This window comes from Etheostoma cragini, chromosome 5 (assembly GCF_013103735.1).
Source record: "Etheostoma cragini isolate CJK2018 chromosome 5, CSU_Ecrag_1.0, whole genome shotgun sequence".
Taxonomy (NCBI): domain Eukaryota; kingdom Metazoa; phylum Chordata; class Actinopteri; order Perciformes; family Percidae; genus Etheostoma; species Etheostoma cragini.
The window spans coordinates 22,087,350-22,104,216 of record NC_048411.1 but is presented as its reverse complement, the minus strand read 5'-3'; the positions used below and the strand labels follow the sequence as shown (position 1 = coordinate 22,104,216).

Here is a 16,867-nt window from a genome sequence, read left to right as displayed (position 1 = left end):
CCTGGTAGGGCCCAGTAGGTGAAGCAGCCTAAGCTACCAACCCACACTCAGTACTTTGGTCCTCATGAGGACTTGAACCAGCGAACCTCCGATTTCAACCCAACTCCCTAAGGACTGAGCTACTGCCAACCCCCAAAACTACAGAAGTACACAACAGCCAGTGACAGGCTAAGCTAGTCATTTCATCCATACTTTCATTAGCAGGGATGGATAAAGCACTGTGCAATTCTCCCTGCAAACATTTATCCACCATGAGTAATTAAACAAAAGGTTGCTTAATGGAATGCAATGTGAATCCAAATGAAAACTCTAACCTTCCTCAGACTATTGCTTGTAACTTACAACAGCAGAGGAACAGTTTTTTTCCCCTCAGGAGTTTATTCTGCATTCCAAGTGGAGCAGTTGCTCAACAAACCTGCAATAAAAAAGGGGAATGTGACAGTCAAAACACATGTGAAGGAAATTGCAGTGTTTTTTGGATGCATCCATTTATTTTCTCTGCTGGCTTAATGCTTTTCATTATTGCAAAGGACTGGAATCTATAAATAAATTGTAAAAGCAACCACAGAGGTAAGTATCTTATAAATTCAGTATTATGTGGCTCTGCTGAGACATGGCTTCAAAGATAAATGCACTGTCGCATTTCAGAAGCTGCCATGTTCAGTGGCTTTTGTTCAACATTTTGTTCATCATGGACAAACTTTTGTTGGAGGCCTTGGAGGAGTTTGTTTTCACTATCGTGTGAGTTTTTAGATATCATTTTTTACTTAATTTGATACTTTTTCGGTTTGTACTGTATATCTCCTCTATTAATATTGCAAACTTTGTCTGTAGTATTTATTTAATTTATTCATTTAAATTTTATTTTTATTGTAATTACATTTCATTCTAAATTTGTGTCTTTTGATTTTTTGCAAACATTTGTTTTCATTGTTGATTTATTTTCTCTTTCTTGTTTATGTTATGCACCAAAACACTAAAGCAAATTCACTGTATGTGAAAACCTACTTACCAATAAACTGGATTTTGATTTTGATTCTTTTCTTTTTCTGTTTTTCACTCTGTGCTGTAGAAGCACTTTGGATCCACTGGGTTGTGTGTAAAGTGTGATATATATAAAGTTGAGATGACTTACTGTATTACTGAAACCAGACCGAAGGCTGCCATATAGGGAGTCAGTGTCTATCACGAGGGCATAGACCAACAACGAATTGTGTTGTTCATGCAATATAAAGGACTTGTTGGTGTAAATCAAGTGTGCCAGAGTCACTGCACACAAATTCAGAATCAAAAAATCAGATAACTAAGTTATGTTTAGCATGAACTGGACCTATAAAAAAGCCACTGTATGATGTAAATAAGGGTAGCCTGACATTAAATCATCCACATCTGCATGGAGAGCTTAGAATTTTGTTGCACTATTAGTTAGGTACCTGTAGCAGTTTAGGCCTGCCAAAATATACACATTTTTTATGAAGCCTGTGGAAGAACTGCTTCAGAGCCTCAGGTCAGGGAGAGATAGTCCTCTGCGTATGCTGTGTCGGCTCTTTGGATTGCACTTTACAGCTGTCATAGTGACTCACTGACAGCCACAGCTACCTGGAGCTGTACCCTGTGGGTTCCATTGTTAAACAGCTGTCTGTGTTAAAGCTTTCTCTCTGTGTATGTTTGTGGGTGTGTGTGTGTGTGTAAGGAAATACACAAGAGGATATATTTTTCATCAGATGTCAACAAACAACAGTTTGCTAACACTCAATCACAATCTTTTCCACGTAAACAAACAAAATCAGCACAAAAGAGGAGGTTGCTTAACTGGTTACAGTTTCTCCTCCGTTCCGTGTTATAACATAGGGTCATAGTATTGGTGGCCTGTGCTAAAATGTATCTAAATTAGTTGGTTTGGCTTTTCCCATTTGACACTTTGTGTAGATAAAAAATGAAAAAATCAGCAGCAGAGATTTGAAAATGTGTTTATTTAATAGCTGCTGTTGTTGTTTAAAGCACCTTTTTTAGTTGGTGAGAATGGCCTCAGTAGTATTTTACTAATTCTGTCTGTTACTTCCTTGCTTTACTTGAAATGTGCATTGTATACAGCATCAACAAAATGTGTAAACAGAGTAATTCAGGGGACCTTTTCTTCATCCTGAAGACTTGTGCGCACGCACGCACACAAGCACGCACTACATCTATCTGAATAAGTTTCTTCCATTTTCACTGTGTTGCTATTGATCGTACTTAAACAGCACCACTCCCGTCTGCTTGTACCAGGAAATTGGCTTCATATAGAAACTGTCACAGCAAGGTGCGTTTCACTTGAGGCCCTGAGGGCACAGGGGGGGACGTAGTGCAAGAGGAATCAATCTTCAGTCTCTGGCATCGGCTTGTTTCTGCAAAGACATTTTTTAAAGATACTTCTTTTTTACTACTTAGTACAGTAGTTATTTTTATCTGTGACAGAGTGGCTCAGCATTTGAGACTGTCCTTCCACCAGGGTCCAACCCAAACCTGTCCGATCCTGCCTTAGAGTCCTTCAGAAAGACACTGGATCCCTGCCAGTTCCACGGTGGCTGCCCTAGCTGACTGTGACCTCGAGGGGATTAAGCGGAATGTAAGGACTGATTACAGAGTCAAAACGAAAAGCAGGATAGTGATGACATGCATCAACGTTTAGAAATTGGGGTTCTGTGCACACAGCACCTTTAACCTTGTTTTCATTAAAGGAAATTATATCAATTAAAGTGCTCATTGTGTGCTTTTTGGCTTTGCTATATTGTGTTATATATCTTTTTGTGTATGTTATAGGTTTACTAAGTGAAAAAGCCCAAAGTCCACCCCAAAGGGACTTAACCATCTCCAACAGTAAACACTGTTCACAAACTGCTCCAAACAGCTCCATTTAGCCCAGGCTTTACTTCCAGGAAGAACGTGCGTCACTTTGAAACACATGTTGCAATGCTCGCCCAGCAGCTAGCATGGCACTCCCTCATAATCTGCAATTGACAAGCTAGCAGTACTTACTACACATGTGTGACTCCCAACAAAGATACCACAGAAGTGAGATACAGAATTGTGGTTTAAGTGCAGTACAAGAAATATATGGTGTGATTTGGAAAATTAAACCACTAAATACAACTATGAACACTTTAAGAATTATAATTATATGTTTAACCACAAATAAGTGCAATAAACACAAGAGTGTGGGTTTATGTGGTTATTTTCTGGTAGGAAAAAAAGTGATTAAAGTAACCAGTAGATTGAGGAGGCCTACTTTGACTATGTATGTATGCCCTTCCACTTTCAGAAAGCGGTGTTGGGAGATAAGAGTAACCTGAGGAGTTGTTGACCAGTAGTAACATTCTGGAGCAATAGTTTTCACGATGTTTTGTTTGTTCTCAGGCACATGAATGAGAATATGCATGATTGATGTACACAAGGTAGCTAGCCATGAAAGACAAAAATGAAAAGGCAGAGAAGAGGAAGACTGCTGGCAAGTAAATATAGATCAAAGGAAAGAACAGATTTGTCAGGCCTAAAGGATGTACACAGTGTGTTTTGGTCAGTAACAATGCATGTAAACTTCACAGGGTACTTTTAATCAGCGGAATGGCATATTTGAATGCAACCTGCTACTAGAATCTTTTCTATAATGTCTGGAAGCTGAAAAGAAACATTTACCAAACAATTTTCCTTATTTAAAGGAACGCGCCGATTTATTGGGACTTTGGCTTATTCACCGTATCCCCCAAAGTTAGACAAGTTTACACATACCCTTCTCATCTCTGTGTGTACTACAACTCTGACGCCCCCAGCATTTGCTTAGCCTAGAAAAGATCTTGCAGGTAACTGGTTCAAACTAGCTACTGCTACCAATAAGTGACAAAATAACGCCAACATGTTCCTCTTTACATGTTTTAATTACCTTTGTTCCCTCTTTTAGAACTAAAAAGAAACTATTGCTTTTTATGGCCAACTAAGTGCAAAGTTTCCCACATTAAGCAATTCTGAGACTTTAATACGACATTCAATAAATGGAAAGTGAGATTTAAAAAGGCCTGCACACTGTGATAAGTGTCTCATTATACTCTAGTGCACAAAGCGAATTAGTGAACAGCACAAATCCTCCAATATTTTAGATTATAATGATGATTCAAGATGGATCCCTTGCTGTGTAAAATACCCCCACGTTTACCTCCTCATATTATTATGATTTCCCTGTTCTTTAAACGTTTGTGTTTCTTAAATGCTTGAGAAATGATTTGTTTAATACATATTTAACTTACCTGATAGACGATAACTTTATTCATTCTTTGAATAGCTTAAGCCCATTTTTTTACTTTAGCACATCTTCATTTACTTTACTATCTTGCCTCAAAATGCAATGCCGAACTTGAATAAATTTTTTAGATAATATTTTGAATATGCAAGTGTCAGCTGTGTGTTTGTGTGGGTAGAAATATACACCAAATTCATTTATAAATCCAATAAAACCATTGCTTTCTGTGTGTACCTTGACCACGTCCACGTCTGTCGAGCTGCAGGTGACCAAGTCGTCCACCTCCCTCACTTGCCCGTCGGTTTCCACGGTAACCAGTTTGATAGGCACTGCGACGCGCCGACCCGTGAGAATGGCTGTGTTGACCACCTCTGTGTCCTACAGAGAGAGAGAAAAAAGTTTCTTTAAAAGAAAACATTCTTTAATGCACAGTTTCTTCCTGCTGGCACTATATTACAGTCAACAAAGTTATTACCTTCGCCAAGGAGGTTGTGTTTTCAGTTTGGTTTGACCCTTGTTTGTTTGTCTTTTTTTTTCATTTTCATGAAAATTGGTGGAAGGGTGTTACATGGGCCAAGCAGCAATCTATTACATGTTGGAGCGGATCCAAATCAGGGGGTGGACACAAAAATCATTTTTATGCTTTTGTTAATATTGTGAGATGGGGCAAGGTCTGTGCTCTGCAAGTACCCTTCTAGTTATGCTATAATACATTATTGTAATATAGCCCTGAATGGGAAGTATATGGGAACTATAAACATGTTTTAAAGTCTGAAACATCTGCAATGAAAGAGGGACATAGGCAAAAGGTTAATTTAAAAGAAATGTCTTTCACATTTTCAGACTTTCTGCGAATTCTTTTATTTCTAAGAATTATTTGTTCCAATAGCAGTCCTATTCACTTTTAATGTTTGAGACAAAGTAGACATGGTTAAAGATGATGAAAGATGCAGGGGAGACAGGAATAAACAAGAAACAGGGACCAGGGGAGAGTTTTAAATGAAAGAGAGAGAAGAGAGAGAGAACTGATTATAAACCTTACGATTAATGTAATCAACATGATTACATTTGATTAGATCCTTCCAACAAAAATAGCGCAAACAAACCAGCACACACACAGACACCTCCGAGCGCAGTGTGCCAGCGTCAATCTTGATTATTTGGCATTGAGTTTCCAAGGGGGCATTTATCACCGCCAACACACACAATCCTGATTATGCTGTGTTTCGCTGGGCCCACTGTTTCTGGATGGGTTTGTGTGTATCTGCTATTGGTCTCTCGTGGAATTCAGCGGAGCATACAGGATGCCAACAGAGAAGATGAAGAAGAAATGTACTGCATTGTCTCCAGACACAGTTTGCATTGAAATGGTTTCAATCCAAAATGTTCTGCACCTTCGTTGTACAATGTGTGTGTTCTTGTTTCTTTGTCTTTGTGAGGACACATTTCACATCTTCAGTTTGAGCACATTTTTCCAAAGTTAGGACTTGCACATCTTTTTGGGAATAAATGTACTTTCCACAATTCTTATAGATGCTTTAGCAGGAGGTAGAAAAGATTGTTTGTGTATCTATAATGTAAAATGACATTCTTACATTGTTACAGTGACTGAGAGGACACATGATGCAAAATATCAGCAAGTACAGACACACAGACACAAGAAATTATGGGGCAAACATGGAAACTCAGAACTACGACCATCACATGTTCTTTGTACATTAAATACATTTAAACATGTACAGACACAGTTACACATGCAGTATAGAAACCTGTCACACAGGCTCACACTTAACACACACACTCAAGAGTTTAAGCGCTTGTGACCAGTACACGTTTCCTAACGACCTATCCTTCTCTTCCTATATATCTCTCTCTCTCCTATACACAAATACACTTTCTTAAATAATTCTCCTAGTTTTTCCTTCCTTCTAACACGTGCCTGAAAGCAGAATTAGATACTATAGATATGCAACACGTCAAAAGAGAGTTATGCAGGATAAAGGTGAGAAACAGATTGAGGAAGAGTAGGAGGGAGAGAAGCGGTGACAAACAGGATTAAAAGCATGGAAAGATGAAAGAGGGAGCGCAGTAGAGGAAGATGAAGAGCACAAAGAAAGCAGACCTGCAGAGATTTTTTACGAATTACGAATTAACTGTAAGATTCTTTTTCCACCTAGAGGGAAGGAGAGCAAACGGAGGGATAAAAATCAAATAGGGGGACTGGACGTTATTATGTACGTAGCTTATATCTGCATGTTAACATGTATGTGTATTTAGAGGCAGTAGCCTCTTGGAGGCTATAATAATGACACAGATAACATCTCGTTTACATCTCTGCTAGCTGCACCACAGGCCAAAAGAAATGACGACAACAACCAGTGAACCATATTTTTTTAAAGAAATAAAAAAGTAGTTATTGGATATCCATGTATTAAATTGCTGCCGACTGCAAAACCTTTACATCTGATTTCTTAAAAAAAGAAATCTATTTGAAGATCTTTTTTGGGGGCTTTTACGCCTTTAACAGACAGGACAGCTAGGTGAGTAAGGGTGGGACATGCAGGAAAATGTCACAGGTCGGACTCGAATCCTGGACCTCTGTGTCGAGACATAAACCTCTATGTATATGTAGTTCTGCAACAACAACAGTTTAAACTGGCAACAAAGTGGCCATTAAATAGTTTTACTTTGTGTGTTGGTGTGTGGAGTTTTTCTTTTTTTGAATTGAGGATCTACTGAGATGATGTACGTTGTAGGTACAATATCTGCAGTGTTGGGGAATAACAGAATTAGCTTTTTGCGTGTTCACTGATAGAGGTAAAGATGGAGCCGGAACTGGCACAACAGAGCCAGGGCAGGAATGTGTTTCTATCTTGGAAATTTAAACAGCATTTCACATTAAAGAAAGAACAGGCAGAGCAAAATATAACACAATGTGCAGTACAACCTCCACTTGCCAGAAACCAACCTCCTTTCGGCATCCAAATTACTCCCCCTCCAATCTGAAGCATCTTAAAGTAAGTTTTTTTTTTTAATTAGCCAAGGGTAGTCGTCTGGTGTAGTTTTACTCGTCACCGTGCTATTTTATAGTTGTATCAGGTACCTGCTTAGTTGATGTGCAACTTCACATTCTCCTATGTACTGATTTCTAGCCCCAGAGCTGTTGAAAGACTGACTTGCCCTGTTTGACATGCCAGCTAACGTTAAAATTGGCTCGTGGTAGCAAGACTGCGGTTATATTTTTATAGTAGGATATGCAGTTCGGGACTACAAATACAGAAATCTATCTGCTTGTTCATGTACACATTCAGCCAGTTGGAAGAGAAGAACACACTAGAAAGGCATATTTAGTAAGCAGTATTTAATGGCCGCATTCCTACACTTATAAAAACAATTCAATGTGGAACTAATCCAAGTATTCAGAATACATTACTCAGATTGAGTAACGTAACGGAAAACGTTACCAATTACATTTTTGGGCATGTATTCTGTATAGTGTAACGGAATACGTTTTGAAAGTATCCTTCCCAACATTTATCCGGTATGATGGCTGAATTGGCTCAAAGCATGGAATCTAAAAAAATTATAAAGATATGGAGAAGCAAATTAAGAATTCATCCGTACCACAAGAGAACAAAACAAAAGTGAGTTTTAACATTTAACATTTGCCATGCCACTATAGGCTTTAAAGCAACACTAGAGAACTTTTCCCACTTTTGTCCCCATGCAGCTTAGAAGCGGAATTGTCCATTACATTACAGTGTCAAGTTCATTCGAACTACACATTCCGCTACCCAATCTGGCAAACTTGCATGACGTAATGTAATGGACAATTCCACGTCCAACCTGTAGGGGGACCAAAGCGGGAAAGGTTCTCTAGTGTTGCTTCAATACCTCATTCAGAGTTACAGTATATATACTATATTAAGGTTAAACATTAATTGATAGTCTATTTACATGGGTTTGCCTGCGTCTGCTGACCGAAGTCCATGACCCTCTTCCCGACCTGGGTTTAACACGATACGTTGGTGAACAAGCATCTCTAATAGAAAGCCTGGTCTCACAGAATTGCGTGAAGTGATCACAAACTGGTAACACCGCATTCTGTGGTGATGGCACGGAATGTGTGAAAATTCTGTGTGGCAACAATGGAAAACAATACCAATGTAAAGTCAAAGAGAAGATGACATTGCATTAGGAGCGACTATGGCAGTGAGTCGTATGAAAGACTGAAAATCGGAGGTTGGTTAGTTGTGGTTGTGGTGGTAGATGGGTCAAACACAGGACTTTCACACGGGAGACTAGGGATTGTGTCCCGCGTGTAATGTTTCCTAAAGTCACTTTCTTCTTTTCCTAAGCCCATCTGTCCTGTTCTTCCCGTGTATCACTGAACCGTAAGCACAACCACGACCTTTTCCTTAACTTAAGGGGCCGTGTTGATTTCACGGAATTCTTCCATGGGCCCATCACAGAAGTTTTAAAATTCTGTAAAACTGCCACAAATTTTGAGTTAGGGGCTGAGTTCATCTCACAAAATTCTGTGAGATCAGGTTGCTAATAAGGATAGAAACTTTATTGAATCATATTCATGTTTAATCATAATTGAACTGACTCCTTGAGGAGAGACGTAGAATACATAAACCAAAACTGCCAATGGTAACAGCGATTAATCTGTCACAGTCATCTAATATGAATAAAGTACTGTAGGTCCAATGCAGGTGGAATGCAAAACCTACCTTACCTCGTACTTTACTCAAGAAGCGGACTATTGTTGCTAGTACCTTATTAACCTTCATATTAATAAGGTCTTGCGTTTACTAGCACAAAGATGAACCAAAGGAAGCAGAATAAAGAGAGAAATGGAAGAGACAGAGACAAGACAGTAAAAAAAACAAAGCAGAAAATTAGACAAATAGAGAAAGTGAAAAAAAAAGATAAAACACAGCAGGAAGAAGAATATTAGTGCAAGAGCAAAGGAGACCGTAAGAGAGACGGAGAGAGAAAAGGAAAAAATGTCATGCCTGTCCAAGGGAATTATTAAGTGGCTCGTCAACAGCTGGCTCCCTACTGCCTTCAAAAGCTGCTCCACAGTGCACTGAGATAAGCTCAGAGGAGGTGTGTGTGTTTGTGTGTGTGCGTGTGTGTGTGTGTGTGTGTGTGTGTGGTAAGGTCTTGCGTGGCAAGTATTTCTATGTATGAATGAATGTGAGGTCCATTCATGTATGTTCGTGCATACACCTGCGTCTTTGTGTGTGTGTGTGTGTGTCTGTTTGTGCATGAGTGAGTCAGAAAGATGTGGGAAAAAAAGGGAATAGCAATGGAGAATATAAACGTGTGTGTGTGTGTGTGCACATGCATCCGGTAAGCTCTGACAAATATGTCTGTGTGTGCATGTTTGAAAAAAAGAGGGGAAGTCTGGGAAACTGCCTCTCTCTTCAATGAAGCTTATCAATCCATATACGCATGTGTGTGCAATTTAAAGTGAAGCAACTAGAGCGAGACCACCCATCAGAGGAACACACACAATTTAACGCACGTGCTATTACGCATGCACGCACGCACGCACGCACGCACGCAGGCACGCACGTACAAACACACACACACACACACAAAGTGTTCTAAAAGAGTTGACGCAGTGAAAAAACTGGAATTGTGCAAATTTAATTCTAACTGTGACAATAAGAGTATGTAAGCAGTTCTCTCTCTGTCTCGCCTTCCTTTTCTGTCGCTCTCTCTCTCTTTCTCTCACACACACACACAAACATACTGACACGTACACTGCGATAAAGCCACCAAATAACATAAAAAGAAATTAAAAGCACTTTGTTTATTTAACATATTGTCTAATTAGCTAATTGGGCTAAATGTGAATGGGGTAAGTGGCTTTTTCATCAGGAAGCTAAAAATATCTTCTAGTAATAGATAGGAAATTTCATCAAGACCTTCTGTCGTTTTTAAATTGCTGTTGTTATTTCTCTGTGTGCGCATACACTACAAAAAGTGTGAGAGAGAAGAACACATAAGCAAGTAAGAGAAATACAAAAAAACTGGTACAGAAGAAGATTGCAAGTTAGACACTGTGAGAGAAAATAAAAAGAGAAGAATAAAGGGGAGAAGGGAAGGGCAGTTTTACATTTAATAAGAAACTTCAATGATATCTTGACGAATACGCTACAGCCAAAGTAACAGTTTGAGATAGAGCACCGCAAATAGACGGTTTATTGAGTATTTAACCAAGGGCACAGCAGTGAAATATTAAATAGTGTGTTTAACTGAGTATGGACAGTACATAACAGGGCAGGAAAGAATGATAAAAAGGAAAAAAGAAGAATTTAGAACATTGTGGCCAGAATGTTATCTTCTCATTAGCTTCTGTGGAGATCTTTATTTCCCAAAACTGCTTTGGCAATGTTATGCTTCTCATGTTTATTGTCCCCGCTCCTCCTCACAATTCTTACTTTCAACCTCTTGTTTTTTTATGTACAGTCTCTGTATCGGATGTTAAAAGAGACGAAACACAACATATTAATAAATAAATAAAATAAAGGTCGACATGTTTATAGCATTAAATATGGCATTGGTGGGGCAATGAAGTCAATGAAGGTGTGCATTTGAGCAAATCAGATGTTCATCATGTGACTGCTCCAATTTCATTTTCACGGCTACGTTAACCCGTTAATAGATATTGCTTCAAGTTGGCTTATCTTGCTGCATTTAGTGTGCAATTAGTTTATGTCAATGGGTATTATTGTAATTTAGCAACATATGCAGATTTGCATATAATCAGAAGATATGCAATGTATGAATTAGCTACATATTACAGAAAGGTGATGGTCAGGTATAGATGCAAGTCTACTTTTAGACAATTGAATATCAAACCAAAGGCAGATTAAGCAAATGAACATGCATAAGTAGAAGACTAAGTTAATATCGAAACATACTGACACACAGTTATACAGATAACTGTATGGACCTTGACTTTACCTGAACTGTGTCATATTTTAGTTGCTGTTTAAAGCTATGTTTTCTGTGTCTTGCTCATCACATTAACCTGTACAACGTGTTTCCTGTGTGAGCGTGTTTGCTTGCTGACACTTGCGTGTTTGTGTGTGTGTGTCAGGGCTCAGCTGTGAAGAAAAAAATTGGTTGAAGGCACTTAGCTGCAATTTACTACAGATCCATTAAACACATCAAGTGTATGCACTTTCTTTTGTGTGTGTGCTTACGTGTGTGTGCCTGTATGTGTGCTGGGGCACCAGACAGTATTTTAGATTTAAATGTCTTAGTACTGCAGTCACATCAGCTGGGATAAAGACAACTTATAAACCCTCTAGTCCCGCAGAAAAATATTTAAAAAATTGTCACTGTAAATTCTTTCAGGAAGACCTTACTTTTAATCAGTGCACTCCTAAATTAATTCAACTGTTGTCCAAATAAATGTATATTTGATCATTCTGTGTTTAACTGTTGCATTTCTGCAACTAGTCTCTCCCGATCGAGCTCAGTGTAAGTCCTATCAGGAAGACCAACTCTTGATCAATACTCTACCTAACTCAAATCAGCTGTTGGAGGCGTTCACCTTCCTGCTAAACCAATCAGAATTGTACACACATTTCAATGGCCAATCACAGGGTCACAACCCTGCTTTAAATAATCGTTTCTCCCTTTGTTATTCAGCTGTCGTTGCAGGAAAAGAGTGCAACCCTCCACCTCCCCTTCCACCTCCAGTCATCTACTCCAGCTGAACGGGCCGGAGCCTCCTTCGGTCTGGTCTTCGGGCTCCTTTGTTGCCACCACCTGTGTCTAAATTTGGTCGGGGGGTCTGATGATTCTCTACCCCTATACGTACATATACAAAATATTCATACAGTGATGGAGTCTAATCGCCAACGACTTTGTACATTTTATTAAGCTGTACAATAAACCTTATTTGCATGTCTACAAACATTTGGCAGTAGCTCAGTCCGTAGGGAGTTGGGTTGGAGGGTCGCTGGTTCAAGTCCACATACGGACCAAAAGTATGGTGGTGGACTGGTAGCTGGAGAGGTGCCAGCTCACCTCCTGGGCACTGCCAATGTGCCATGTGAGCAAGGCACCACAATTGCTTGGGGTGGCTTTCCATAGGCAGCCCCCTCACTCTGACATCTCTCCTGCATGAATAAGTACTGAGGCCTGCGTGTAATGTGTGTAATAAGAACAGAGTGTAAATTGTAGATTCCCCTCGTGGGACAAATAAAGGATCCATTATCATTATCATTGTTATTATGTCTCTACTGATTGAAATTACATTATATTCTATATTATAGTTATATTGTTAGTATTGTTACTACAATGGGCATCTCTATACAAAATGTAAACATGGGTAAGTTCATGCATTTGGTGCAGAGCACTTAACCAAAATAAACGTTTTGTTGCTACATAAGTCGAACTCTTTTGCAAAGAGCAAGGGACACTTCATATTTACTATACAGCCCTTTCCCCTAAAGGGACGTAAGTGCTTTACAGCAGAACAGTTAAACATTATTTTGTAATCTTCATCTTCATTATCATCGTTTCAACTCAAGTAATCTTGGTACAAAAAGACAGCAGGAAATTAAACTTGTTTACTAGCCAGAGGCAAGTGATTTAAAGAATAGAAATAGTTCAGAAGAGTTAAAGTTAGAAAAGTGAAATCTAGCTACTGGGCCACAACTAGAAGTGTCTATAATAATGCACACATAATATATGTTTTTTTTTCTTAAAGTTGCTGTGGGGGAAAAAACACTGACTGTTGCTGACTGCACTAATGCCTACAAGGAATGGTTTTACATTACCCATGTTGGTTCTGTTTCTTTCCTAAAATGTTTCCCTCTCTTTTCGCCTAGGACAGAAGCACTGAGAATAGCTTATTTTTGCAGGTCTTGTTATAGTAAATGAACCTCGACATCAACTGAAATTGTGATTAAGCAGAGCGGCTTCCCTGTGCCACATAAGTCAATACTGTTTACTCGATACTGTTGCATCATCAATATCACACCAGTTCCTTACATCTCTGAACACAGACAGTCTGCATCTGTGTGTGTCAGTATGTGGTTGTCTTTAAATGTTTAGATCAAGTAAGTAAAAGTGTATTATGTGTCGGATGCAGCCCATTTTACCCAAAGGCATCCAGGTTAATGTTGTGGCCTGTTAGAAGCTGCTACAGCCATAGGGCACAGTGGTAATTAAATCCCCTTAACTTAAAATCCAATCATTTTACCGCTGCTATCTGTGCTGTGACTCAGAAACGGATACCAAACAGATAAAGTCCATGACACTCTCTGTACACCCCTACTAATATTTTATTAATGATAATGTAAGTGTTTGTTAACAGTAAAATGACAGTTTTCTAAATGACAATTAACTAAAGATTAATCAACTGTCAATTTACCATCTATTAATTATGTAAGTGAAGTGTTAGCGACCAAACCTTTGCTCTTTCTGTGAGACGACGGGACCGACCTGACAGAAGTAGGCTGAATCATACACGCTGGTGGATCTGGAAATTATTAATCAGTCCTCTTCCTAAGCACCTGGTTATTTTATTTTTTGTTAAACAAATCCGCCAGTAAGGAGCCTTTTAAACTACCTAGTTCCAGCTGTTGAATCTCCTTTTGGATCCACGTCTAGTCTACCACAACAGTCTTTGTTATTATGGTAGGAATCAATTTAGAAGACTGTTTTCTGCTGACAATATTCTTCTGCAGTGTTAACACAGCATGTTAAAAGAAAAGGTCGCAATGTCAGACAGAAACCGAGTGACTAAGTAGGGGAAAGGTTGAAGAAAGAAAGAGAAACACGGTGAAACGAAGAAGGATGTGGTTCGAATATTTGAAAAGGAAGTGAGACAAAGGAAGAGAGAAGATGGAGTGAAGAGAGAAAAAAAGAACACTATACAAAGAGTACGGAAGAAGAGGAGATAGGAAAAGGAGGGGGAAAAGGAGGATCATGAGGTCTAAATACTGAAGAGTAGGAGGTGGATGAGAAAAAAGAGGGGAGGTGGGAGGGAGGGAGACGTATGAGGGGGATGACAGCTGGGCGAGCTGCCTAGACAAGATAGAGGTTTTGGACCGTGTGTGTGTGTGTGTGTGTGTGTGTGATATGTCAGGGATAAATGGCTATTATCTCTATGACAATGTTAATTACAGCCAGACTATTAGGCCTGAGGAGTGCCGGCTCATTTATTTGGCTGTGTGGGTTGAGTGTGTGCCTATGTCGTTTTTTGTACGTGAGTGTGTGTGTGGGACTGTGTGTACGTTTGTGTGTGTGTGAGATTTCATCACATCTATTTGTTAGACAGAGTAATTACTTTAGGCTTTGGCCAGATGCTGAAATGTTTTTTTGTGATCTATAAGACTTCAGACTAATCATTACTAACTGAGGTTGAGGAAAATTTCCACTCTTTTATTGGGAGTTAAACTTCCGATAAAAAAACAACTTGCGGCAAGTCCCGGGCTCACTGAGGTGAGGTTTTGCGACAAATGAGCAGTAGAGTGGCATGGAGACGCGTCTTTTGTTTTTGTTGCCTTGCAGCTAGAAAGGAATTGAGGACTGCTGGATTTAATTGCTTAAAATTTCTATTGGTAAGTCATCAAATTCTGTTCATTTAATGATAGGCAAAAATGGAGTTCTCCAACTAGTGTGACCCACTTCATGTTCATGTCACCATAACAACAACAATTGCCATCTTCTCTTGAAATAGTAAAATGAACATGGCACTCACATTCTATTTCTATGGCCAAAATTCAATGTTGGGTTTTGTAAAGTTTACTTTATTCTGTTTTATTTCATTCAAAAAATGTAATTAAACAAATGAATAAATTAATTAGCCCAGGGTTCCCCAAAGCCTTAGTCCCATGATGGGCTCCTCCTCACTATCTCCTCTTTGAATTAATGAGTTATAGATAGAAAAGGGCACAAGTCCTGGGATTCAACATGTCATTTGAGAATGAATTAGTAGAAAAGTATTTTGTAGCAAACTATGAAAATTCAATAAGCGTTATTTAACTCATACATTTAGCACTTGCTAGGTGGAAATATTAGAGAAATTATGGCAGATGGCTGGTTCCTGAAAGCCTGGGACTGTGAAAGTAATCTGTCTTGTAGTGATTTGTTGGATCTTCTCACACCGCAATTAGCATGTAGTCAACAGCCTATAAACAATTAACCTTAAACAATGTAATTATTAACATTGCTTGCTGTGTGAACAAATATTCCACTCCCATACCACATTTTGCTTCAACTGCCAGCCCTTATATATTATAAACTGTGGTTGATATGTCAGTGTTTAGGCATAATTGTCTGAACTAGGCACAGTATCAAATGTGTAGGCGTGTAGGACTGATGGGAGCCGAGAGCAGGCGTGGATTGGAGGGCGTTTTTGAAGGTACAGTTGATCCTTGTGTGACTAATTCAACCACACACTGTGCGATGAAACATGTCCAATTGATAAAGTCAAGGCAATAAACTCCCAGCTGGTGGGTGGACAACAGTGTGAGATTCTGATTGTATCAGGTACCTGTGTGGATATGTGCAGTTGTGTGAAGTTAAGCAAGAATGTTCTTCAAAAAGAGCATAGGTGCTTAGGTAACCTTCCTCATTGTGCATGGTTTAAAGCGCTGGTACAAAGGATGCTGAAAACTACCATTGCTTTCCATCTCTGTGAAATCCAGTTAACGTTAATATAACAGCAAAATAGCACGCACTATCACGTTAACGTAATAGCATGACGTTACATAATGTAATTTCAAACGAAACAGAATACGTGCGCGAAATATAGTTATAAGTAATCTTTTAAAATTGATTGGTCAAAAGTAAGTGTGGCTAAACAAAAATAATGCAATATGGAGCTGTAGAAGACTTTTGGTCTGCAGTGTACCTACACCTCCCTTAACCATGTTAGAACAGGAGGTGACGGTTGAGGAACAAAGGCCACTTCTACGCTATTCTTAAGAGCAACCTGGGTAAAGTCTACTACGTATGTTAAACATACTGTAGATCAAATCAGCAAGATAGAAAGATTTACACTCACTCTCTCTGTCTTAAACCTCTTAACCTCTGCAGCCAATGTCTTGCTGTCCCTTGTTGTCCATTCTGTCTGTTACGACACTAATTGCAGTTACTAACGAGATGCTAATGAACCCATGGGGGTGTCCGGGAGTCAATCACCTTGTTGCTGTGGCAATTAGAACACGCCCAACCTACTTCCTTCCTGTCCCACTGCCAGCATGGAGAGCAAAGGTTGACTCTATGGACTAACACCAGCTGACATGCACACACAATGCTTCTGTTCTCATCACAAACACACCTATACATACACCTACACCCACCCACACACACACAGGTGCTAATGGGGCCAAAAGGATAAGCATTCTTGGGCACAGCATTTAAATTTGCCTGTGGTAATTATTCTATCTAATTAGAGCGAGTAATTAGCCAGAGTGACTGGTGTTGTTTTAAGTCCTAACTGGAACCCCAATTCATTTTAAGGGAAAATATAGGTGGAGAAACATTAAGTGTTTGTGAACGCCTGCAGTGGGTCTATGTATATATATATATATATATATATATATATAT

General features: G+C 39.2%; 1 protein-coding gene across 2 annotated transcripts in view; it reads right to left on the bottom strand.

Annotated features, from left to right (window-relative positions):
• Positions 1-16,867, bottom strand: part of si:dkey-215k6.1 (transmembrane protein 132C) — a 244,993-nt gene that overhangs the window by 45,461 nt on the left and 182,665 nt on the right. For both annotated transcript variants that reach the window (XM_034871794.1, XM_034871796.1), the window contains exon 6: positions 4,508-4,651. In XM_034871794.1, coding sequence (XP_034727685.1) covers positions 4,508-4,651 — 144 coding nt within the window. The remainder of the gene's footprint in view (positions 1-4,507; positions 4,652-16,867) is intronic.